At 32.0% G+C, this 26,400-nt stretch overlaps 4 protein-coding genes across 4 annotated transcripts; 1 reads left to right on the forward strand and 3 right to left on the reverse strand.

The window, feature by feature from the left end:
- Positions 1-3,023: 3,023 nt before the first annotated feature.
- On the reverse strand, positions 3,024-6,274 carry HELRODRAFT_106063 (hypothetical protein). Its single transcript, XM_009017371.1, has 8 exons — positions 6,135-6,274; positions 5,227-5,328; positions 4,996-5,047; positions 4,772-4,865; positions 4,484-4,617; positions 4,243-4,358; positions 3,677-3,763; positions 3,024-3,565 (listed from the first exon to the last, which is right to left on the reverse strand). The coding sequence occupies exons 1-8, from the start codon at positions 6,171-6,173 to the stop codon at positions 3,536-3,538; spliced, it is 654 nt and encodes a 217-aa protein (XP_009015619.1). The 5' UTR covers positions 6,174-6,274; the 3' UTR covers positions 3,024-3,535.
- A 597-nt stretch (positions 6,275-6,871) lies between these two features.
- Positions 6,872-12,114, forward strand: HELRODRAFT_188308 (hypothetical protein; the record flags this gene model as incomplete). The annotated part of the gene is made up of 13 exons (XM_009017372.1): positions 6,872-7,798; positions 7,887-8,158; positions 8,232-8,400; positions 8,514-8,724; positions 8,942-9,039; positions 9,165-9,299; positions 9,396-9,646; positions 9,753-10,025; positions 10,151-10,221; positions 10,432-10,544; positions 10,719-10,881; positions 11,026-11,228; positions 11,466-12,114. 13 exons carry the CDS (start codon positions 6,872-6,874, stop codon positions 11,841-11,843), a joined length of 3,264 nt encoding a protein of 1,087 aa, XP_009015620.1. The 3' UTR covers positions 11,844-12,114.
- A 2,705-nt stretch (positions 12,115-14,819) lies between these two features.
- On the reverse strand, positions 14,820-16,387 carry HELRODRAFT_160413 (hypothetical protein; the record flags this gene model as incomplete). The annotated part of the gene is made up of 4 exons (XM_009017373.1): positions 14,820-15,106; positions 15,687-15,734; positions 15,891-15,959; positions 16,327-16,387. The coding sequence occupies 4 exons, from the start codon at positions 16,385-16,387 to the stop codon at positions 14,820-14,822; spliced, it is 465 nt and encodes a 154-aa protein (XP_009015621.1).
- An 862-nt stretch (positions 16,388-17,249) lies between these two features.
- On the reverse strand, positions 17,250-22,684 carry HELRODRAFT_160414 (hypothetical protein; the record flags this gene model as incomplete). Its single annotated transcript, XM_009017374.1, has 11 exons — positions 17,250-17,339; positions 17,503-17,561; positions 18,280-18,382; positions 18,718-18,847; positions 19,433-19,554; positions 20,204-20,289; positions 20,447-20,551; positions 20,641-20,763; positions 21,457-21,525; positions 21,871-21,936; positions 22,651-22,684. The coding sequence occupies 11 exons, from the start codon at positions 22,682-22,684 to the stop codon at positions 17,250-17,252; spliced, it is 987 nt and encodes a 328-aa protein (XP_009015622.1).
- Between the last annotated feature and the right edge of the window lie 3,716 nt (positions 22,685-26,400).

The following is a 26,400-nucleotide window of genomic DNA, read 5'->3' on the forward strand; positions in this document are numbered from 1 at the left end:
GTCAACCTGGTACAACCTCAACTGCTTAAGATGGATAGCAATTTTGACCCTCAATTATGACGAGGCTTACTATGGAAGGACCACTCACGAACTATTACTTGCTCGGGCCAGGAATCAACATCTTCAATCAAGGCAGCGAATTTAGCATCCACACACAGACGAAATGAAGTTGACTGTTCATCATTTTGTTGTTTAGCAACGTTATCAGCTTTTTTAAATGCAGGAAAGCAGGAAATTGTATCAATTCCAATTAAACGTAGATGTTCAATAATGTTGTCGTTTGTACATCTGGTGGCGTTTCCTACGTGATAAAACTTTTTTTATCATTATTTTATTGGCAGATATTTTAGAGTTTTCAGGAGCTCTTTTTCCTATTATATTGTTGACAGTAGGTTTTTTTGTAGATATAAGTGGATGTAAATTCATTGAATAGAAGCTATTTATAAAATATGTTGATGAGTTATTAATATCAGACACCAATATGTTTAAATTGAAGTCTCCTAAAATATAGATTTTTTTGCAATTCAATTGTTTATAATTTTTAATTATGTTAGAAATAGAAATATTGATTTACAATAGATTATACAATATAAATACGCAAACCTGAATCAATTTTACATTGCCAGAAATTACTTTTTATGGAACCCTTGAATGGTACACGCACATACAGATTTAAAAAACAATCCGTATTACGTAGAAAACGTTAAATTTTGTTATTTGTTCGTTTGGTCACGGAGAAATTATTTTATATTGCAATTATGAAATATTCCTTCTCGCCTAAGTCAATGAAATCTGTTTACGATATTGAATCTGAAGTTGAACAGGAATGATGGGTGGAGATTAAAAGGGAAAAGTAATAAAATAGATGGACAAGATAGAAAGACAAATAATTGAAATAATACTTATACCACCGAGCGTTGTAACATTAATTTCAATGAACGGGTGTTTAAAATTGGCCAAGAAGTTTATCTATCTTTAGTGATTTTGTAAAAAAAAACTTCAGTGAATATAAGTTTTTATAGAACTTTACGTTTTTTTCTTTATTTCTTTATTTATCCTTTGCGCTTTCATGCGTACAAAAATATATTAATGTAATATAATTAATTAAAGAACCTACAAAATATTTTGACTTAGTGCCTTCCGAAATAAATTAACTTATTTCTAGAAGAGGCCCAACTTGATTTTCAAATTAACAATGATTCACACTGCATTAAGTTTTTTTTTCGATGGCATCATCATTCCTGAACTATTATAAGGCTTGATCTCTTTGAGAAATGAAAGCATTATAGAAGTTATAAATGAACAAATATTATAGAAAATGCATTCAAACAATAATCGAAAGATTTTTTCCTAACTGAATTTTCTAGTGGTTTTTTGAAGTGAAGTAGCAGTTTTTTTAAAATTTTTGTAACATTTCGTTTTGAGTTATGAAGGACGAAACAAACCTGAACTGGCTGTGTTTCTTCCTTTTTTAGAGCCATTCATAAATTCATTTTCACCTATGCATAAATTTATTTCATATTCATCGGTATCGGACTATGTGATTTTCAAACTTGTCATATAAAGTTATAGAAAATTTATTTTTGACGTTACGCTTTTACCATCTGAGAAACAACGATGATGCATGAACAGCTAAAACATTTTGTATAAACTTCAATGTACAGTACTTCTGAAAACCGAGAAAGTGGATGGACTATATTGTAGATTGTTTTTATTGAGTTGGTCTAGTTGCTTATTGATCTTACTACTCGTAATTTATATACCATTCATCTATTTTTATTTTCATTACTAGAAAAAAATCACATAATTTCGATGTAAAATAGTATTTCGTGCTAATTCTGTTTTTGACTATCCCGTTAGAAGACAAGCTTTAGATGTTTGCCAGGTTGCAGCATTTATACGGTGAACAAATTAATGTTTGTGTCTTTTATATATGTTATTTCAAATTATCTCTTCCTAAAGTTTTTTTTAGATTATGTTTATGTTCCATTCAAAATTTTCTGCCCTTATGTATTAAATTGATACATTAAACATCGAAAAACTCGTGTACTGTCTGTCCTTAAAATTCAATTTTTAATCCTTACCAACGTTAACTAGAACATTTAATAATACACGCTAAACAACTTATACGAGTTATATATATATATATTTATATATACATACACAACTCACTCGCATATAGACTACCGCAATAGTCGGTTCTATGGTTTACCTGAAAAATCAATGAAGTTACAATCAATTCGAAATCGTGCTGCTAGAGTTGTTTCAGGGGCGCTTAGATTCGACAGTATATCTCTAATTTTAGAACAACTTCACTGGTTGACTGTCAATAAGCGTATTATTTTTAAATGCATCAAAAACCAAGCACCAAAATATCTGACAGACGATAACACCCAGAGCACTAAATTCAACATATCTACGTTCCAATGAACTGAACTGCCCAATTTTACATATGAGTCAGTTGACAATAGGATCCCGAAACTTTGCTATTTTTGGTCTTAGAATTTTGAACAGTCTTCCAAACCATTCTATATCGATGCATTTACGTGATCCGAATTTGATAACACATAGAAAAACTCATTTATTTACATTATACGCTCTTCATTATTTGATAAAATTTAAATATTTTGTAATTTGCGCTAAATAAATATTCATAATTAAATATAATTTAAACATATATATAGTTTAAAAATATCACAGAACTCCAGGCACTGTTCAATTTGCAATTGAGTTTTTCAATTTTTCGTACCACGAATTTCAGTTTATTATCGAGTTTGTTCATATAAACGAAAATGCAAAAAGTGAATAAAAATTTGGTTCATGAACTGAACAAACTTGATGATTTGTTGAAAAATTGAAAAAGTCAATTGCATATTGAACAATGTCTGCAAAGCTGTAATATTTTTAAACAACTGCATATCACACGGTCTGATAACTGCCCAGCTCGCCACTCTTTGTTACGCGGGCACCGGCCCTTTTAATTTAAGATTTGAGACATTTGCAGAGGAATAACATAACAACGATTAAAAATGTGAGCATTTTATATAAGGCAGAGTATCGTTGTATTGCTAAGTAAACACAAATCAGTAAAAATTGAACAAGTGAAAAATCTAGCAAATGGTAGTGGGTCTTGTGAAAAATTATGTATACCGTAGGAAGAATGGATGAATTACTGAATAATTGAAAAACTAGAACATTATCTGTGAGAAGTTCACATGAAAGCAACAAAATTTAACAAAAATCTAAAAATTAAATTGTAATACTAATGCATTTACTAATTAGCAAAAATTGGATACAACAAATCAAGCCAAAATATGTTAAAATTTTCTAAACTGATAATGACGGTGAAAAAAACATGTTCTATTCAACAAATGAAAAAAAAGTACAATAGTGAATTTTACTTTAGGTAGATAGTAAAATTTTTACTGAACTTACAAAGAAAAATATTATATTAATACAAAAAATTTAATGGAAAAAACCTCCACATGATTCTTTATTTACATAGACGACAGTAAAGTTGGTAAAGGTAGAGTTTTTACTGACAAATATTGGCCGTGAGATCTTTCTGTAGACGAAATTATAATCGTAATATTAAATAAAATATTGTGAATAATTAATATAAAATAATAAAAACAAACTAAATAATGTAAATAAATGTAAACAAAGGTAAACTAACAAGAGGTTCGAGTTCCTTCTTATCAACCAGGTTGTATTCGTTGACAAAATAATAAAAATGTTTGTAACATGTATTGACGTGTGGTTCCTGAAATTGTGGAATACAAATTTTACTTTGAATTGACTGTGAACACTTGGAATTTCAAAACATTGCATCATATTATCAATTTTTCAGTCAATCTCGAGCTAGAAAGCCAAATAGAAATTGATGATTAACTTATCTACAACTAAATAAACACAAGTGGCTGTAAAATTAAAAAAAAATGTTAACTATCAAAACTGAAGTACATTTAAAATGCAATGACTATAACAACTGAAATAACAATTTAGAAATATAAAATAACATGATGATAACAAAATTATCTAATTTAAAAGAAAGTTGGGTGTAATAACAAGATGCGCAAATTAGGAAACTGAATAAGATATATATATATATATATATATATATATATATATATATATATATATATAAGCACAAAGACAGAATTATAGAAAATATAAAAGTTTACTAGTTAGTGAGCTCAACAGTTCAAAATTAATTCACATGGAACTTGAAAAAATACTCACAGCTCCAATGGTTTTGAGCTTATCAAAGTGGTGTATGTAAATATGTACAAAGACTCTAAACAAACGTGTCATGATCTTTTTGACACTTGATATATAGTTCTTTGGAAATGATACACCTTGTAGGTATAAAATTATTGTAATCAATCAATCATTCCAATAAAAACAGCTAAATTAGGAGATCAACAACCATCAAAAACATTGTTTATAATCTAAGATGAACACAGGATGAAAAATTCCAAACCAGTTTCAACAGGGAAGAGTTCTTCATTGTTTATTTGACTTTCTACCCACTCCATCAGCTGTTCAGTGTACTGTGGGGCAGAAAGGCGTGTAGGCTTCTTGTATTTTATACCATCACACCAATGATATTCATACCTGCACCAAATTGGAATAAATATGAATCTAATAATAATTTATAACAAGCAGCAATAGTGACAATCAGATAAATGATAAAAAAATTCAAAAATTAACTGTTGGACAAAAAGAATATTACAATATTTCCACATTCAAATAATACAACATGACTAACTTGGGACCGCCTGACATTGTTGGACATGATTGTTCAGTGCAAAAATCTGCGATCACCCCAGATATAACATTTATTCGGTTGAAGAAATCAACAACTGCATAAAAATTTTAATGTTGTTTAAATTTTGTTCTGAATGAATAAACTTAGTTTTGTTATATAAATAAAATGCATTTAAATCATATAGAGTAAATTATTAAAAGACCCAAACAAACAAACATACACACCATGTACAGCTATCCAGTCATTCAACTCTTCTTCCGGAGGTAGTTTAACAACCTTAACACGTTTAATTAAAATAAAAATTTATAGATCAAATGAAATAAATCAAAAAAATTCAATCAAAAACAACTCAAGTTAACCAATAATTTGAAAAAACAAACAGTGGTACAATATTGGTATAAAATAAACAACAAATAATTTAAATTTAAATTAATGTTTAATAAAAGATTTTCAACCTGTTTAAGATCAAGGCCTGAGTGTAATGAGGCATTGGCTTTCCTATGAAGATTGAATCTAAGTGTGCCTTCCTGTAAATTCTTCTTGGTTGGCCTAAAAGTCTGAAAATTGTAAGGGATTAGATTAGCATATTTAAAAGTAAAGTTATTAATTTAACTATGTGAGATTTTAATACTATTTCATATTATTGTTTTTTGGACATTTAAATTATTATCACATATTAGATATGAGCACATGGATTTTAATCAATGCTCATTATTTAAATGTTATGTTAAATGTTATGTTATAGTAGAGATTTGTACTATTGTTGAAGTTTAATATTTAAAACTAACAACTTACTGTCTCAAATTTCCTAATGAAAAATTAATAATCATTGAGAAGAGACAACACTATACTCTCCTGACATACTGACTGAATACAATAAAGATAAAGTTCCATACAAGTTCACCTCAAGTAATTAAAGACAGTAAGAGAGTATGTAAATAAAAATAAAGTAAACGATTTGAAATAGAAGAATAGAATAGAAAAAGAAAATTACAAAACTTGGACATTGAACAGTTCTATTCAAAACACTTGTTTTTCAGTAACTCTACTGAAGTCTCTAACACTCTAACTTCTAACTAAATTAAATTTTAAATTAGGCAAAATAAATTAAGTAAAACTAAAAACTGTAAACTAAAATCTAATTCTAAGTAAGTGAATTTTTAATTTAAAATATTAATATGTTAAAAATTATGAATTTGTTTTAAAGTTTTTATCTAATTATTATTATTTTAAAGTTTATTTATATTAATCTATTTATTTCAGTTTATTTAATTTTCATTAATTTATTTAGTAATAAATTTATGAATAAAAAAAAATTAAAAAGAAGATTTGAAATTTAAATGAAAAACTTTTTATAACTAACTTTATCACGAGAAAAAAATGAAGCAAAACCCGAAGCCATGATTCATTATAATAAATAAATAATACTGAAAATTTGAAATAAAGAGGTGAACTCTTAAACTGAACTAGAACTAGAACAGAAAACGAAAATGCCTCTCAAACTAATGAACCACTAAGAAACCGGACACAAAACATCACCGGTGCTAGCTGTCCTTATTATCGTGATGTACTCGAGTCGAGTCAGTAACAATATATCCGTATTTTTTATAAATTTTATTTTTAAAATAATACTGTTAATTTTAATATTAATTTTTTATATAGTTATTTTACATATATACCTTAACCATAGATTTAAAATATTTATATTATGTATTTCTTAATTTGAATCTTTGAAGCTGCCTCGTCCCTTATTTCTTCGATTCTAGCTTTGTTCGGTCTCAAAGATGGATCGACGGAGAATGTTGTATTGTATATTTAGAAATTGAGAGTAATAAGTATAGTATTGATTAAAAATTTTTTTATTTTATGATTTATTCGTTAATTTTGATTAAAATACTAACATTCAAAATTGTGTTAAGTGTTTTAATTATAGTTCAGTGTTTATTATTGAATATTTAATTTTAATTCACTTGATAATTTTTGAATTTTACTATTAATTATTCCCTATTCGTTTCGTTTGGGTTGTGTTGGGGCTACCAAACCAGGGAGAGAAGAGGTGCTCGTCGTCGTTTTCCTTATTAATTTTTCTTAACGGCCACCATGTCTTATCATAGAAAGCGGCGTCATGAGGAGATTCAGGCAGAGCATTACACAGTTTCCAGTGATGACGAGGTGGCTACGACATCTCAGAAACTTACCAGCTCCTCCAATTCAGATGGTGACTATCAGTTGCTTCAACATGAAGTTCTCTACTCAAACAGTGGATCGACTTACGAAGTACTTGAATTTCTTGGTAGGGGCACATTTGGTCAGGTAGTGAAATGTTGGAAAAGAGGAACTAGTGAAATTGTCGCAATTAAAATTTTAAAGAATCATCCATCGTATGCTCGCCAAGGAGAGATAGAAGTTAATATATTGAGATGCTTAGGCCGAGAAGATGCAGATGATTGTCATTTTGTGAGGGCTTATGAATTTTTCAAGCACAAAAATCACACTTGTCTAGTCTTTGAAATGCTGGAGCAGAATTTGTATGATTTTCTTAAGCAAAATAAATTTCAGCCTCTACCTCTAAGACATATTAGGCCAATTGCAAGACAAGTCTTAACAGCACTCTTGAAATTGAAGACTCTAGGATTGATACATGCAGATTTGAAGCCAGAAAACATTATGTTAGTTGACCCACTACGATATCCATACAGAGTGAAGGTGATTGATTTTGGATCTGCAAGTCACATATCGAAGGCTGTTTGTTCTACATATCTGCAGTCAAGATATTATAGAGCACCAGAAATATTATTAGGTCTTCCATATACAGAAGCCATTGACATGTGGTCCCTTGGTTGTGTTATTGCAGAACTTTTTCTTGGCTGGCCACTCTATCCTGGATCATCTGAATATGATCAGATTAGATACATCTCTCAGACACAAGGATTACCTCCAGAACATATCCTGAACAATGCAACAAAAACTAAAAGATTTTTCAATAGAGAAATTTGTGAAACACATTATCCATTCTGGAGATTGAAAGTAATATTATAATAATATTTCATATAAAAAATTTTTATACTTTATGTTAATTATTTTTTGAAAATATTTGTTGAAATCACTTTAACAGTCACCTGACGAACATGAAATGGAAACAGGCATCAAATCAAAGGAAGCTCGCAAATATATCTTCAACTGTCTAGATGATATGAGTCAAATAAATGTCCCCACTGACATTGACACAAATGAACTTATTGCAGAGAAAGCAGACAGATTTGAATTAGTAGATTTGTTGAAAAGCATGTTGGCACTGGATCAGGACAGAAGAATAACCCCTGGAGAGGCACTTGAACATCCATTCCAAACCATGTCACACCTCATGGACTATGCTCACTGCAACATGTTAGCCTCATAAGAACTTAATTATTTACGTGATGACTGAGATTTTTAATTAATATCCGAACTTTTTTATTAGTGTCAAGCAAAGTCTCCATGCAATTGAAGTGTGTCGCAAATCCAAGAAAGAGTCGTATGATTTGAATAACTTTTCTGGAATCCGAGTGATGACTAACTTCCTACCTAATCTATGCAGCAACAGGAATTTCACACTGACATTCAAGAATCAACTCAATGCTCTGAACCATGTAATTGATTTTTTTACAGTTTATATTAATATTCGATATATCCTTAGATAATTATTTAAAACAATTGGTGATTGTGAATGCTTATTTTGAAATGTTCTTAATCACCGTTGAAGGTGCAGGCTCCGTTGATACCAGGGGGCAGTTCATCCCACCAGTCCGATGCCATGCAGTATTTACATCAGCCACTCCCTCATCACCAACTTCACCAGTCACAACCTCCATTTGTTCCATACCAACCGACCCAGTACCAATCGCACATGGCTAATGTACCTGCCCATCTGAACACTTCCAACAACAACAGTGATCCGTTTCAACCTTCACTGTGTAAGTTTTTCTCTATTTTTTTTCTCTTCTATCAAATAATCATATTCAAATGACCTGATGCAATTAAACAAACTTTATCTAACTGTTTATAAATACTTGGTCCAAATGATTCACAATGTTTGATTCCAATATAGGCTTACAAATTGATGATGGTTTTGTTTTATGGTTAGCTGTGCTATTAATATCTTGGTTACATTGGATTGATTCATTTGAACAGATTTATCCTCCCCACCAAATCCAACTTATTCATTGAGACTTGATAACGTTGTTCCCGTGGTGGCCAGACCATCTCAAACTCTTCAGTTAATCGCTTCCGTTAGTAATGAATGCTCTTTTATTCAATAATGAATTATTTTAGATCTTACTTATTTATATTTTATGAAAGATGTTAAAGAATCACTAGAAATTATTTCAAGAGCAATAAATTTGTATTGTCACAGAATTGGTCGGGTCAGCAGCAATTTTTGGTGCCAACTTGGAGCCAGTTGTCAGGAGGACAGAGAGGTTTGCCACCTTATGATCCTTGGCCATCTGCATTTAATGTAGACCCCCTTGATGCTTCTGCTTTCTCTTTTGTTAGTTTGTTTGCTCTTCTTTTAAATTCATTTTAATGAATATTCCATAAATGTTAAAAACGATTTTAATGCTTAATTATACTTTTATGCTACCAGGGAAACCCGACCAACAACTCTAACAGCAGTCACAACAACAGCAACAGAACTGGAGGTTCCAACAACCAGTCAAACAACAGGACACGTCATGGATCATCCAACAATAACAACAACGCGTCCTTCCAGAAAATGCCATCCATTTGGAACATCCCAATCCACAGCGACAACAATCCTAACCACACCAACAGCAATTACATGAATAAAGGAAGAAATTCTCCTTCTGCATCAATTTCTAAGCAGGAGTTCAAAACGTTAGTTCATCTGTTATTAAACTTGTTCAGAAATTTTTCCAGACAGCTTTGATATTTTGCGAATATTACATGCTAAGTGATGTAAAACTATTGTCTCATCATCCAGCAAGATTATAACCCCTCCGAAGAAACGAATTAGAGTGACTGACATTTCCTCGGACATCTCTTCATCCAAATTCAAATTTAATAACAGTGGCATCTACGATAGTAGCTGCACCACAAAGAACAGCAGCAGCCACATGAGCAAGGAGGGAGGTGGGGGTGGGGGAGGAAAGTGTTTTGAAACAGAAAGAAGTTCCACCGGACACAGTGTTATCGTAATACTAGATGATGATGATAATGATGATGATGCTCAGCATAGTCGTCCAAGCAAACATAGGTACTTATTATTATTACTATCACAATAAGTAGTAGATAAATTATTTTGAATTAAAATACGAAATGTCATTTATTTGCAATATAATTTTCACTAGCTAACTTCTGTTTTTAATAATTTGGACAAAGGGACAGGCACATGAATGGAAGATGTAGTAGCAGCATCGTCATAGCAACATCTCCACCCCTGCAGTTTTCCGGTATGACATTTCCATCCATCATCTGATACATTTTTTTCACGATTTCAGTAATTATGACCAGTGTTGTGGATTCTGTAGATAATGCATGTTGGGAACAACAATATCAATGTCGTTATTGTAGTGAATTGTAACATGTGAATTATAACACGTGAATTACGACACGTGAATCATGATATGTGAATTATGATTTTAATGTTTTCTATAATTCAGAGACCCTGATGCACGAGCAACGTCAGCAGATCCCGATTAACATTCCTGCAACGACATCATCTGTCATGAGACCGCCGATGCCAATCAAAGTGGATCCTTACGAAAACAATGTGGTATGTGAAGTTAATTAGATTTATTTTATTTTATCAGCTTTGAGACAGCTGGTATTTTTTTAAAAGTAAAAAATGAATTGAAATAAATAAAACTATCTTGCAGTAAGAGTTTATTTTAAAATGTTTTCACCGATGTAGCTGTTTTATAGTTTAACTAACTTATTTGTTCATCAGCTGAGCAGTGGCAACAACAAGCCAGCTGCAAGCCACCAGGAGCTGTACAACAGCAACAAGCAACAGAAGTGGAAGCATCGCCACATTGACAGGCACCTGTCAAGTCAAATGGGCTATTCCTGCAACCAGTCTGATCAGCCCATCCCACTGATTGGAAACCCTGGTGAGAAATTTTTAATGTTTTTATTCAATTTATCACATTTGTTAAACGATCGTTCTAGTTTGTTGGAAATCATCTAAATTGGCTTTTAATTATAAAAATTATTTTGAGAGATTGTTTTATTTGATTTTTTTATTGCCTGCACAGATGATAAAAATAGTGGCAACAATATATGTAACCCGGGGAACAGCAACAATGATATTCATCACCAACGTGTGCAAGTGAGTCCAATGTTGCACTCTTCACCGTCATCATCTTCATCTGGTGGGTTACAGAAACATCTGAAGCCGGCGCACACCAACTATCAACAGAATGGCTGTCATTCTACCAAGAAGAACAAAAAGAGACATGTATGTTGATGTTTTCCATTTCTTGCTAATCATTATTCTTTTTCCTGCTAGCATGGAAGATATTCTGTCTCTGTTAGCATGGGCTAATGAGTGCATGACGACAACACTTATTATCAGTGAAAATTATTTTTTTCACACTTACTAGTGTGATGAATATTGTGAATAAATAATAAGCACAATGAGGTCATATTCTTACTGTTCCGCAATATATGAAATAATATTTGTTACAAACTGCAGAACCTGGACTTGCCGACGCGTTCATTGAATTCTGATATTTTGGATAGCAGTGCATTGTCTGAAGCCATCCTGCCTCCAACCTCACCCAACATGGCGTCACACCCTCAGCAGTATCTCGACATGTTCGACTTACCATTCCTGGCACCTCCTCCATCATCCTTTCACCATCTTCCTCCATCCTTCACGTCATCCTCCTCTTCCTCACCACTGATGAACGGATCGATAGTGCGCTACATTGCGCCTCCTCCAATCCAAGATAGCCCCCTCATGTTTGGGGCCGGTGACAACGCAATGGCTGGCACTTCATTCCTTTTCAATCCACCAACCAATCCACCGAGCATGTCACCCAATCGAGTCAAGTTCAACTTCAGAGTTTGAAGAGTGCCAGTGTTCGTCAGTTGTACCCGTTGTTTGCATGGTATAAATAATAATTACTTATCACTTGTTCAATTTGTGAACAATTACGTTACGTTAATTGAAATGGTTGCTGGATTCACATTTTTGTATCACCAATGCAACGATCATCTGATGTATTTATAGGTTTTTTATCGTTATTTTTTCTTCCTCTTGATTAACGTTAGTTTGTAGGGCTTAGCATATTAATATTATCAATTCATCTATTGTTTCAGCAAGGTTCCATTCAATTAAATGAATGGCTGGTGTCAATCGAATGATCTGGTAAATCATTTTTATTATATTATCCAACATGCATTTTAACTCTAATTTTAACTTTTACTTAAAGATTTTTCCTGATTTCATTCACCCATACAAATATTATCCAACTATAACGTGTACACGTACACCTAAATATTAACTAAATGTCATTTCCGTACATTTGATTGATGCATCATTTCTTAACTCAATTCCGATAGATTACTGAAGGTTATTATTTATTACTCATTAAATCATTTGTCACTCCTTATATCTATGTCTACTACACCTTTCAACGTTTAAATGTGCACACACAAACTAACACACACGCATACACACACACAAACATACACACATACATATATTTATATAATATATAACTATGTATTTATATTTATTATTAATATGGTTAATCTACATATATTTTTTAGCTTCCCAATTTAATTAAAGATCGATCGACTGTATGTTATGAAATTATTGGCGTTGGGTTTAGTTAGAATAAATCTCCGCTTAGATAATATCTTTGTGTATAATTATACAAACGCCATTTTAGTCTTTGAGATGTAAATTTTAATGTAGTTGTTGTATGAATTATTTATATAAATATTTTTTATTGAGAGTAAATTTTATGGAATTAAAATACAATTGGTTGTAAATTTATAATAATCTGCATAGATGAATTAATGATGTCTGTTGAGTATTTATATTTAATTAATGATTAAAGTGTTTATTCCAGCGTTTAGCATTGAGTTGAGAACGTTTCATTGATTGCTCTTCTTTTATGACTTAAACTGTTCATTTAAACTAATTACGATGACGTGAATTGTTACTGTGAATTAATTATTTGTTTATTTAATTTTTGTGCTATTTCTCTGCATGCATGTGTAACAACTAAGTTTATAAATTACGGTGATTAGTAATCGTTTGATTGGCTGGTTGGTTGGTTGGTTGATTAAACGGTTGACTTATTGATTGATTATTTAAACGATTGACTAATTAATCGATCGATTTATTGATTGCTTAAACAAATTGATGTATCTGTTATTAAACGATTCACTAATTGATTGGCGAATTATGAATTGACAGTTGATGAAACCGTCATCTGGTTATAATAACTGACTGAGAATTAAATAAACCAACCGTAATTACTTCTTCGAAATGGCATTATATTTAATTGTATTATATAGTTTAATTACGTGATGATGTATAATTTTTTTCTGCTACAAATGCTTGCAGTTGAAAAGTTGTTTATTTACGAGCAACGAGGCAATATACATTATAATAATCTTAATCCTAAATAAATAATTGATTAAGTAAGGCTGAAATGAATTTTAATATAAATATCAGTATTGCTGGTTATGTCAAGTCACTTTTGTAAGTTAATTAATAATAGCCTGGCTCTTGGCCACTGATCATAATAATTTTTTATACAAATCAACTATTTTTCAAGCATTATTATAATTTTTATTTATTTCGTTAGCGAAAGATGAGGCTATTGTGTATATATTTTGTTTGATATTATTTCACTTATATATCCCAAACTTATCTCCCTTCAAAAAAAACGTTGTTATAACATTTTTACTTATTAACGTAGCGCGTTTTAAAGGATGATATGATATCTGATATGCATGTAATTTCATTAGGTATCTACATAAACATTACCATGGACTTGTGATGACAATCCCTCTATCTATCCTATCTCTTTCTTTCTTTCTATTTATCTTTCTGTCTATCTATCTATCTCTATTCTTTGTCTGCATTCGTTAACATTTACCTTTTGTTCTTGCTGTTAACATTATTTAACGTTGTTGCAGTTTTTGTTTGCGTTTGCTATCGAATCAATCCCTATTAAATCATAACTTACCATATGATTGATTGTTTCAATGTTGTGCGATTTATTTATGTTAACTAAATTATTTTTTCAAAAATTCTGTTAGTGAGGAATAAACGTGTTATTTCCATCATTATTCCATTTCTTTACAATTGTGATCGCCACCGAGATGTGACCATGACCATTATACCGGGCATGCGTGTTGTGCCCTACTTACAACCACTGTTAACTGCTAGAAGCTTATATATCGGAGTTCATGTTGCAACTTTGTGATTTACTCGTACTACGCGCCAGTTAGCAAATTTTAATTAAAAACTACAACGCAGAAAACTTTGAAATTTACAACCTCACTAAAGTTTTCATGAAGTTTCGATTTCAAAGTCTTCGAATGCTTTCAAATTACAATATTGATTAGTCGATTTTATAGTTTTAACGCTGCTACTCTTCAATTAATTAGCAGCAAAGCAAGTTTAAAATGTCAAATGAAATGAGCTTGATCTTGAAAGGACCCACTGGAATCAAACATGCCAATTCATTGACGTGCTACAGCTGCCCATCCTTGGTTTTCTGTGAAGGCGATGTCAAATGTTTAAATGAATTTGGTTTTATTTGATCTAAAATATGTTCAGAGGCGGATCCATGGGAAGAGGGGTACCCACCAGAGCCCTGCGCGGTTGAAATTTTCAAAAACCGCAACCGCACCGCAACGTCGAAAACCGCAACTGCACCGCCGAAAACCGCACAGCAAGAAATGAAAAACAACATTAATGCTTTTATTGACATTATAAATCACAACTATCTACATCCAAATCACTGTTACTCTTAATAAATAACATTTTGTCAATTTTGTATGGATTTAAACTGGACCGTCTCTATTGCAGTGTATAATTGAGAGATGATCCTACCCTTTCTGACGAAACACTCGAAACTGGGATGCTGAACAGAAAATAGGAAACTTGAGCTTTTAAAGAAACGTCTTTGCTTTTGGACAGCATCGATTTAATCAAAAATTCTTTATCAATTACATCTACCTGTGGATCAACTTCAACATTTTTTACCTCGGACATTTTTATAAAATAATCGGTAATTAACCACGCCGTAAATAAAATAACTACTTCTTTCAAAGTAAACAGGAGAAAGAAAATGGTTTCTTCAACGGCTTCAAAAGATATTAAGATTTTAATATATAAAATTATTACAATGATAATGCAATTTTTAAAATGTTATGGACGAACAAAAATATTTAACAAAATTTTTGCGGTCACCGCGGTTCTGATAAAAAAAAACCGCGCAGCGGAAAAACCGCATATTTCAAAACCGCAACCGCGTAAAACCGCATGATTTTGCACCGCAACCGCAAAAAACCGCGGTTGCTGTGCGGTTCAAACCGCGACAACCGCAAACCGCGCAGGACTCTAGTACCCACCCCACCAGGAATAGACCATGGAATTGGGAAAATATTGAGAAACCTAATTTAAACATATTTTACGTCATATATACAGTAATTTTTAGATTAAAAAAATGATGATTGGCATTTTTGTGGATGTTCTTTACATTTTGTTGATTTATGTTAGGTTTTGGGGAATGTTGTAAAAATAAAAGTTTTACCGAGACCTTCAATGATTTGAAATTATAATTTTCAGTTAGGTTAATATACGCAAAAAAGCACGCTTATTCAAATTATCACCAAAGTATATTCTTGAATTATTATTATCAATATTGTCATATATCATTCTTACTGTTGAGTTTCTCTCCCATGTTTGATTTTGGTTGCTCGGTTACAACATCTGCCAAATCGAAAAACGTTTTATATAAGCATGCGGCTGATATAGTCACTACATTATTTATGAATAAATTAATTTTTTAGCAAACAACGAACAATAGAACTTTTTATGAGTAATAATAATTTATATATCGGAATGTTCCAGCATGTTACCCACCACCTTCACTGAGCGGATTCTTGATGGTTGTTCCTTTCGGATTTTCCTTCGTTGGCTGGCCGCCGATGACTTCTGCGAAATATCATTCAACATCTTTCACAAGTTCAATTCATGTTAACAACTCTTTGTTAAAGATGCTGACGATGTTAATGCAATTTATTCTCTTCAACCCAATATAGCCATCTATAATTATTCAATTTTTAAAAATATAACTTCATTTTTGCATTAACTTAGCTTACACGTAGGTATAATTTATAATTTTTTAAATCTAGAAATGAATTGTTTTCATTTATAGTTGCGTAATTTTTTACAAAAACGTATTAAATTGTAAGTAGAAAATTCTATTAGCACGTTTCGTGAAATTTTTTTTATCATTTTGTGATTTTATTTAACAAATATCGAACGTTTTAAATTTGTCTTCCAAAATTTTCCGACTAACCATTTTCTGAAATTTTTTCGCCAGCTTTTGTGGAAGCCCAGTTTTTCAGATTTTTGATCATGATCTTTTGTCACGGATTATAAAGAACACCAATGTTTATACCTTAGTTAGCGTTAATAGATTCTTTGAAAATAATTTTTTCAATAGAACATTGATTGATTTTATGTTGTTTGATTTAGAAAAATTTTTCTTAATGATATAAAAAAAATTATTATCGTCATTCGACAAGTTGGTTCAAGTTGTTGTATAAAGATTTTTGCAGGCTGTTTTTTTTGACTGCATAGATTTTTTGACTGAACTGACCATTAATAATATTATTGATTTACCTAATTAAACGGTTTTTCGGTAGTCATCTTAAATAAGGAGATTTGAATGTCCGCTGATCAGTAAGATTTTGTTGTTATAATTTGTGAGGATTGTCATCGATGTTGATATTTTTGTTTATGTTTCCAAATTATTAATTCTACGTAATTTTTCCCAATACAAATCTACTCGAAATTTTTTTATTCTTCAACCAAACATCAAAATTTTATAAACATCTTCACAAATATCTAAATTTAAATATATAATTATTAATTATCTGTAAAATATGTTTTTGTAATATAATAAAGCAATAGAATCAAAACCGCGACAAATAAAAATTGTATCGAATGTTGTGATACACTACAGCCTCGCACACGGAGAAGAAACGCGCGCACAGACTCACACACACACCACACACTCACACACACCACACACTCACACACACCACACCATACACACACTGAAACACACTTACATGCAGTGATACACACTTACTGGTATACATAGAGTACAATACCACACAAACATATATACACACACACACGCACACACAAAACCACACACACATATACATACACGAATTGTACGTGTATGTACGTGTGTATACTTTTTTCCACCAATTATAACTTTTTGGGTTGTTTCTGTCCAGTCTTAGGTGAGATGAACTTAGCGAGTGGCCGCATGTCCATCAGGTCGAAGTACATTATTTCCTGGTAGGAATATTTTTTTTTTATAATTGATATTTTTCATCTGAATGATTTATTTTTGTTTACAATTTTTTTTATCAATCTTGCCATCATCCTAATTTCACACCATAATCTCATCATCGTCATCACCACCACCGTCACCACCACCACCACCACGCCGACCAACCAGCATAGACATGGCAGCCAGCAGGACAGCCTTCACGCGAATATCAAAGTCCATTGGAACTGTGAGCGTTAGGTTCAATTGACATAATTCACCAAAATTCATCAGAATTCACCGAGGTAAATGTCAAATAATATTTTAATTTAGTGATGATGATTAAAATATGATATAATGTGATTATGATATAAACAGGATTGTGGTAGCATTTAGGGGCAGATCTAGAATGGCTAGGTCACAAATGGAGGTTGTCAGCTTATTTTGAAGACTTTTTTGCTGTCTGCGTCTGCGTCTCGTTATTATTTCGAATCGATACGATTGATAACGATAAAAACGATTCAAAAAGCAGACGGTTAAAATATAAACGAATTTAAAATTGCGCGCATGTAAGTTAAAAATTTAGCAATTTTTCATTATAATGTAATGGCACAAAAAATATAACAAAACGGACATCAACACAACCAGTTCAGTTAAGCAACTTCTCCTCAATCATTAAAGTATTTGCATGCGAAATCATTAAAATGTTACCAATCTTATTATCGTCGTCTTTGTCACATCATCACTCTCTTAATGTCTGTCACCGTCACCTGTCGTTGCCATATTTACAATTAGCACCAGGTCTATCGTCAAAATGAACATGGCATCATCATCACTTTCATCGTCACGATGACGTCACGATGACGTGATAATAAGCATCATAATACTAATATCATCATCGTCGTCGTCGTCATAATAACAATAATAATCATCGGAATCATCATCAGGATCATCATCAGTACCAACACTCGGCAAGCAGGATATGTTTGTCATGATAGCCCTCGTAGGCCATTGTGCCGAACTCCCTGGATATCTTTCCGAGCGTGCCACACTTTGTTAGGGGGTAGATCTTTTAGGGAATATTTCATTGTTGCTGATGTCATTATCATTAAAACTTCCTCTTCTCTTCATCATCAATTTCAACACTATCATTAATAAAATTATTCATTTCAATCACATTTATTTTGCCATTGTCATCACATTATTACTTATTAGTCATTATTCCTGTGACATGTTTTCATCTTAATTCGTAAAAAAAAAATCATCGTCGTCGTCATCATCACCGCCGTCAATCAACGTCATCATCCTTCTCAACATTTTACCATCATCATCAAAACCTAATTATTATTATCATCATCATCACCACTAGAAACATCATCACCATCAGCAAAGAAGGTAACTTACGAAGAACTTGTCATGCATCTTGTAGAAGATACACAGTGGTTTCTGGATGTTGAAGCAAGGCCCGCTGATGATGAACGATGGATCGTGTTCGTGGTTAAATATCCAGAACACCAGCCTCAAACAACTCGTCCTGATAATAAAGTTGGAAGAACATTTTTCAGAGGTTTTAACACCAGACACACAGTGAATGTATGTATGTATGTGTGTGTGTATGTGTGTGTATGTACGTATGTATGCAAGACCACCTAGTGGTCTCACAAAATTTAACGGATCCTTTTTTGACTGCATATATGAAAAACGAAGATGTTGCAGTACATGGAAATAAAAATTTTTTTGTACGTGAAACTGAAACAACTGGACACTTTTCAATGAAGTAAATTTTTTGCCAGAAAGGAAAATTTTTTTGTTTCTTTCATTATTTTCATCAATTATCTCATTATTTTCACTACTACCACCTAATTTATTATCACCTACATCATCATCACCATCATATTATCATCACCACCATCATCATCACCTCATTCTCATCATAACCATGATAGTAATCATAACACCATCATCACTTTTATAAAAATATAATCACCACAACTACACCATATATTTTGCCTGAAACATAGCCATCACCACTACCCTCATCATTATCATCACCATCATCATCCTCGTCATCATTATCCTTACCACCACCATCACGCCAGCCCACTTTTGAACGACCCACCCAACAGGAACCCCATCAGCATCGACCACGGTCATCTCGGTGGAGTTGCACCGACAGCAGCCGGTTAGAAAGCACGGAAAGCACGTACAGTTCTTGTATTTGCGCTGCGCTCTCATTATCGTCTGTGTGTGTGTTTTGATGTTTTTGTGTTGTTGTTGTTTGTGTTTTTATTGTTGTTGTTGTTTGTGTTTTTATTGTTGTTGTTGTTTGTGTTCTTAACGTTGTTGTTTTTGTTTGTTCTTTGATTGTTTTTTGTATTGTTGTTGTTGTTTGCATTGTTTGTGTTTTTAGTGTTGTCGATAGTTGTTGTGCATGGTTTGTCGTTGATTTGATGTTGTACTTAGGTATATTTTTGATTATTATTTTTTTATTTTTTTGGCTCAGTATATTTGGTTTTGGCAATGCTAAGTGATTCACGTTCATACAGAAATAGCAGCTGATTGGTGTTGTAGTTACTTTCCTGTTAAAAATGATATTATGCATACTAACGGGCTAAAGCGCTTGTTCGGCACAACTGAAAGTGATTTGAGGAGTGAATTTGAAAATAACGACAACGAAAATATGGAGTTTATGAATCTCTGTTAACATGCGTTGATGTTAGTTGATAAGGAAAATGGTATGGTGGTGATGAGGATAATATAATGATGATGCCAAGGTAATGGTAATAAAGATGATGTTCATTTTTTAATTATTTATGATGATGAGAAGGTAATGTTGCTGCCTGTCGGTCATTAAACTGCTGACAAACACAAAACCATCCGTGCCACGCACAGCACTTGCCTCTCCTTCTTCGTTTGTGAACTTCACTTCAAATCCTCTGGCCTCCTCACAGCACAACCTATCCAACCACGGACCGTCTGGCAAGTTTAACGAAGGCATCTCAATTGTTTTCAAAATAGTTTGATTACAAATTTTTTAACTAATCTATCTTTTTTACTTATTTACTCTAGATTCAATTTATGGTTAAGCATTCATTGACTCGTTCATGTAACTGCTTAAAAACTTTGAGACGACCTTCCAATGCGTTGAGCAAAAAGTTTCCGTGTGCGTCGTAAACTTTGTACGAGATGAGACTCTTCAGCCTCATTTTGTCCGATCTGTTTGGATTCCTGTATCTAGCTGCACGTTTTCATAAACATTTATGTCTTGTATAATCTAAATTTGTATTAAAAATTAAGAATTTGAAGTTTATAAAATTTAGATATAACCATTTGGTGTGTTGACGTTTTCCCTACTGAGGACAAGTTTGTCGAGGGAGAGAAAGACACCGAATCCAGGTGGGACATCGTAAAAGATGCACGGCTTCGAGAAGGATTTGAAACAATCAGTTTCTGCCGTGGTTGTTAATTATTACGATCTGGTTACTTTGTGATGGGTTTTATTTATTAAAGTATAAGATTTTTTCTTCTATGCTGACCAAACTGTTATAATTTTGTGATGATGTAGTGTTGCATTCTTCAGTGTAATCATCTTCACAGCTTTAGTTAGCATGATTAATATTTTTTTATTATTGTTTGTTCAATAAAGTTTCAAGTTCAATAATAATAATTACATCGAAAAACAACGCCCAGTAGTCAAGTTTGAAGCAAAAACTTTAAAGAATGTAGTTACATTTAACATTAGTTAAATTAAACACAACATCTCATTCTCAGTTCTTCCTGCAAAATGATCTCCCATATTTTAAAACCATCACAACTGATACGTCACCTACTTGAAAGTTTTTCAATCAAATAATTGTTACAAATTTCAATTTTTACCACTCAGATTTTGTATTTAAAAACATACATGTATAGATTGTAGGCGTTATGATGTTACATGTTGCCGACATAAATAAATAACTCCAAGCAAGCTACTGCCGAGTTAACCAACTCAATAATTTAAAATCGAAAAATATGGAAATTAAAAAAATAAAACAACCAACAAAGCACATGCATTGCCTAATTCAAACTAGATTATTATGTGTTGCCACACACTATTTTTTCCAGCCATGCGTACCAACTTTGCACACGAACGGAAGTTGGTACCTTTTAATTTTGAGAGCAGTATTGAGCCTGTGGAATGAACTTTCAATGGCGAGCCATCACCTGCACTCACTAAAATGTGAAAAATAATAATAAGTGGATTTCAATAACTTTCGTCATCATCAGCATAATCGCCACCATCATCATCATAATCATCATCGCCATCATCATCATCGTCCAATTTGTCGTCGTCATCATCCTCATCATTGTGTAATAATTATGGTTAACAATGTCATCTTAATTTTCATCTTCTTCATCGTTTTAATTTACCAGGTTAGCCGCATTATACTGCAGCGGTTTTGTTAGCAGCAACTCTTACTGCTACTACAACCAATAATGAAAACAACAATAGATAATAATAGTGAACAACAATAACAGTAATAATAATAATTAACAGTAATAACAATCCTTACCCACCATACTCTGGCGCTTTAATGGGCGGAGGTCTTTTGACCCTAGGAGGAGCAGGTATTGGCCAGCGAGCTGCTTTATTTTGGTTGTTTAGTGTTTGTTTAATGTTTGATTTTTTTTATCAAATGATGTTTAGTGTTTGTTTAATTTCTGCTGTTTTGATGCTAGATGCTTGGTACACATTCATTTTTATTTATCAGTTTTAATTTCTTTTGCTCGTTGGAGTGTTGATTATTTGTTAGATATTCAGTGAGTGATTAAAATATTTTAATACTTTGAGTTATTTTCATCATTAACAGTTTTACACCTTACTCTCGTTTAAAATATATTTCTTAAACTGAAGTAAAAAGTTTGCCGTTATCTGAACCAAACACCGCCTCTGTCGGTCACAATCACACAGGACTGTAAGAAAGACAGAATGTACGAGCGTGTTTGCGTGGTTATAAAAGTGGGATAAATTTGGATCTGGACAAGCAAGGAATGGATTATTATAGCAAACTTTTTTTATTACCAACTCTGCATCAGTTACGACTGCAATGATTGAAACTAAAAAAGATTAAAAAAGTCTTATTTAAAGCAAATCATTCATTATGTTGCGTGTTTGGTTAATTAACATGGTGTTAGGACATTTTTAAATGTTGTGTTTTAAAATAATTCATCCTATCTGGATAAAATAATTAATCACACATTCAAAAGTCCCAAATAGGAAGCATCGTTGCAAAGAATTCTACACATTTTAATTGTCGTTGTACTGTAAGAGTATACGTTAAAACATCTTTCTTTTACCTTTTTCACCGTCTCTATCCAATGATTCACCCATGCGATTTTGCTTCAAATGATAATGTAAGTATAATTTATCTCAATAATATCAATAAAAATTTTAATAATATTAAAACAATAATTATTATTAGAAATAGTTATAATAATAACGGTAATGATTTACTATAACTGAGTAAAACGTTTAAAAAAGTTTCCTTTTATGCAAAGTAATGATTGATTCAATATTTTGTTTTTTATTTATAATTCTACAAAAGACATATGTATATGTTTGTCTGTGTATTATAGCGCTGTTTTCAAAATTTCAATTTTTTGTTCAGGCAAATTTCGATAAAATCATATCGAAAAAAATTTAGAAAAAAATTTAATGCGCAGTGTATATATACATACTTTTATAATTTCAAGTTTAGAAATGCTAATTATGCTCAACCAAGTCAAGCTGTTCAAATTGAATAGTAATGCCTTAATTGAAATTGAATGTTAATTAATTTTTCTAATGTTTCTTTCACAATGTGGATGAGTGTTCAAGATTATTTAACGCTTAATTTATATTAAATAGATTTTTAAATGAAAATATCGAAGGAAATGGTCTAGATAGCATATTTCCAACTAATTGTCAACTCACACACACACACACACACACACACACACACACACAAGCCACATAAAAATCATATCATAACACACCAACACAAGTTCATCCGAGTGTATGTATATAGAAAATTACACGATATAAATGCATATTAATGAGTCATGTATATGTATGTATATATGTATAGGTGTATTTATGCTTCAGCAAGTACGTACATACTTTATAATCATTTACGTGTTACTCGTCATGTCTGCGTATGCAATGTAACGCACACATAGGCAGAAAGATGGTACATCACGTAAAATACAGGTGTGCCCACAAGCAATGCATTCATTCATTCGTTCGTTTGTTCGATCAAACAAAATCCTCATTGTCGTCATCATTAATATTAACACATTTTTGTACGTGCTTCAATTATTTATAATTATTTTTCAAAAACGAAAACTAATGCGTTAACACACACACCATACACACCACATAACATACACACACCACTCACACAACACACACACCACACACAAACATGCACACAACACAAACACAACACAAACACAACACACACACCTGCCTATAAAAAATTGTGTCTAAATAATATTCTTTTATTTCATGTACAATTTATGATTGCAAAAACAAATCAAGGTGACTATTTAAGCATTAAAATAGAAACACTTGATTTGTATGTGTTGGTAGCAAGAAACAGCAGAGTTTTGTGAGATGACTGAAAAAAACCCATTTTAATTGAGTCTGGTCACTTTCTTAAAATTATCAAAGTAAACTTTTATTTATCATATTATCATATCAACGCGTAGCAAGTGCGTTATGAACTCATTCAAATATCGAATCCATTGATCGTCATCACTGATAACGTTGAATCTATTGTTGGATTAATATTTTTAAATAATTCATCGCGTGAACTATCGACAAAAAAGAAGACACATAACGGCTTGAGAAACCTCATGTTCCCGCAAAACCATATTTCTCACTCAAAAAAAAACAAGTTCAGGTTTGTTTCTTTGTACGTCAAAGGCACATTTTTGATGCGAAATTCAAAAATTACCAAAAATTGTTTATAGATTATTTAAGTCAGAGAGATGCTTGACGCTCTATCTAATCTACTAAGAAAAACATGTTGAAGATGGTGCTTTAAGGCATAAAAGCGGACAGATAATAAATGCGATAACATTATTATGCAAAACCAAAAAGTGATTTGTCAACAAAAATAAATAAACTTCTGTATCTCTGCTAAATTGAGTACATGCAGTGGCAGGTCTAGACAACATTAGAGGGGGCAACATTCGTGAGTTTTGTGGTCCAAATTACGCTGATGACCATATTTTTTATTTTTTGGTACTTTTTCGATTAAAACGATGAGTTTTACTGATTTTAATAGAAATACTGCATTCAAATACTGGTCCCACCGGCCCCCACCTAGATCCGCTGATGAGTACATGAAAGATATTAAAAAATAATATTTAGTAAAAACAATACACGAAAACGGATGTTGACATAGATGAGTGAATACACATACTTATTAATGATTTTCAGTGTATCTGTGACGAGTTTTTTGCATTAATACTAAATAGAAACCGGCGAGTATTTAACCGATCAATTTTTATCGCTAGGTTGTAACCATGTCATATAATGTTTTTGTATGTGTGTGTGTGTGTGTGTGTGTGTGTGTGTGTGTGTGTGTGTGTGTGTGTGTGTGTGTGTGAGTGAGTGAGTGAATGAGAAAGTGAGATTTTCACTACATTTGCATTTGGAATTTTATTCTTATAATTGACAATTTATATACAATTTATATAATTTATTCTTTCGTGTTTTTTATGAAGTCTTGTAGTCTTGCAATTAATTAAATTACTTAATTTGAATACAATTTAAACAATGTTAATATTAAACATGTTCTTATTGACCCATCAATCTTGCTAATGGTTAACGACGCGATATATGGTGTGGTGAAGAGTTTCTAAAAATGGAGTCAAATGACTTTTAAATGATGAAAATAACTTTTATTTTTTTAAATTTTGTTAGCAAACTTGTTAGAAACTTTTATTAAAAAACGCTATGAGTAAAATCCTCAGATTATAAAAATGTTACCAAAAATTCAGAATATTATTAAAAATTAACTTATATAAATTTATTAAAAATTGAATCACGTAGTGTTCTTTTTGACTGAATTTAAAACTCGTTCATTGATCAAATTTAACAAAATATTCAGTCATCTGCTAATCGTCAAAAATTTTTGAATCATCGTTTAATAAGTTTATAAGTAATGTACTGGCTTAAGGTATTGCACAGTTGTAGAATAACATCGACATCGTAACTGTTGTAAACTGTAAATCGTTCAGTGACTTTAGAGGTATGATTTAAAATGTAAATTAATTTTAAGAGTTTATCTAGAAAATTTATCAGAAGAAAATGTGCAAAAGAAATTAATTTAATCACATTTGACGACATTTGCATTAAATCCATATTGATAGTGTTATATGTGCCTGTGTTTATGTGTATGTTTGTTCATGTGCGTTTATATGTTTGTGCGTGCGTGCGCGATGTGTAGTGTATGTTTATACACGTCAGCGCTATCTATTATACCCAACCTATATACCGTACCTACTCGTGGTCTTTAAAGTACAAACTGTTTTTTTCCATCCAATCAATCAATATTATTTTATAAAGCGCTATTTCTGCGATGTCCAACAGCGCTCCTCAATGAATTTTGCAAACAGATGGGTTTTGAGAACAAGAAGACGATCGTAAACCAGGGTACCATGGGTACCTGATACGTTAAATATTGCTTAAAACTACAAACAAAAACAAATACTGTTAAATATATACTCGCAAGTAACAATAAGGTTGATTTGACTCATATATATATACACGTAAATTGCTGTATAAATCTACAACCCAGTCGTTAATATAAGCATTTGTACATTCACGACTAGACTACTGCCGCAGTTTATTCAAAGGATTGCCGGACAAATCTATCGCTACAATCCAGTCCATTCAGAACAGAGCAGCCAAATTGGTTGCGGGTGGTTTGAAGTTTGACCATGTGAGACCAATATTAAAAAACCTTCATTGGCTTACGATTAAAAAAAGAATTACATATAAAATCTGTGTCGCAATGTACAAAGCTTTTCACGATATGCTTCCAGAATATCTCATTA

The sequence above is a fragment of the Helobdella robusta genome, assembly GCF_000326865.2.
Source record: "Helobdella robusta unplaced genomic scaffold HELROscaffold_2, whole genome shotgun sequence".
In the NCBI taxonomy this organism is placed as follows: domain Eukaryota; kingdom Metazoa; phylum Annelida; class Clitellata; order Rhynchobdellida; family Glossiphoniidae; genus Helobdella; species Helobdella robusta.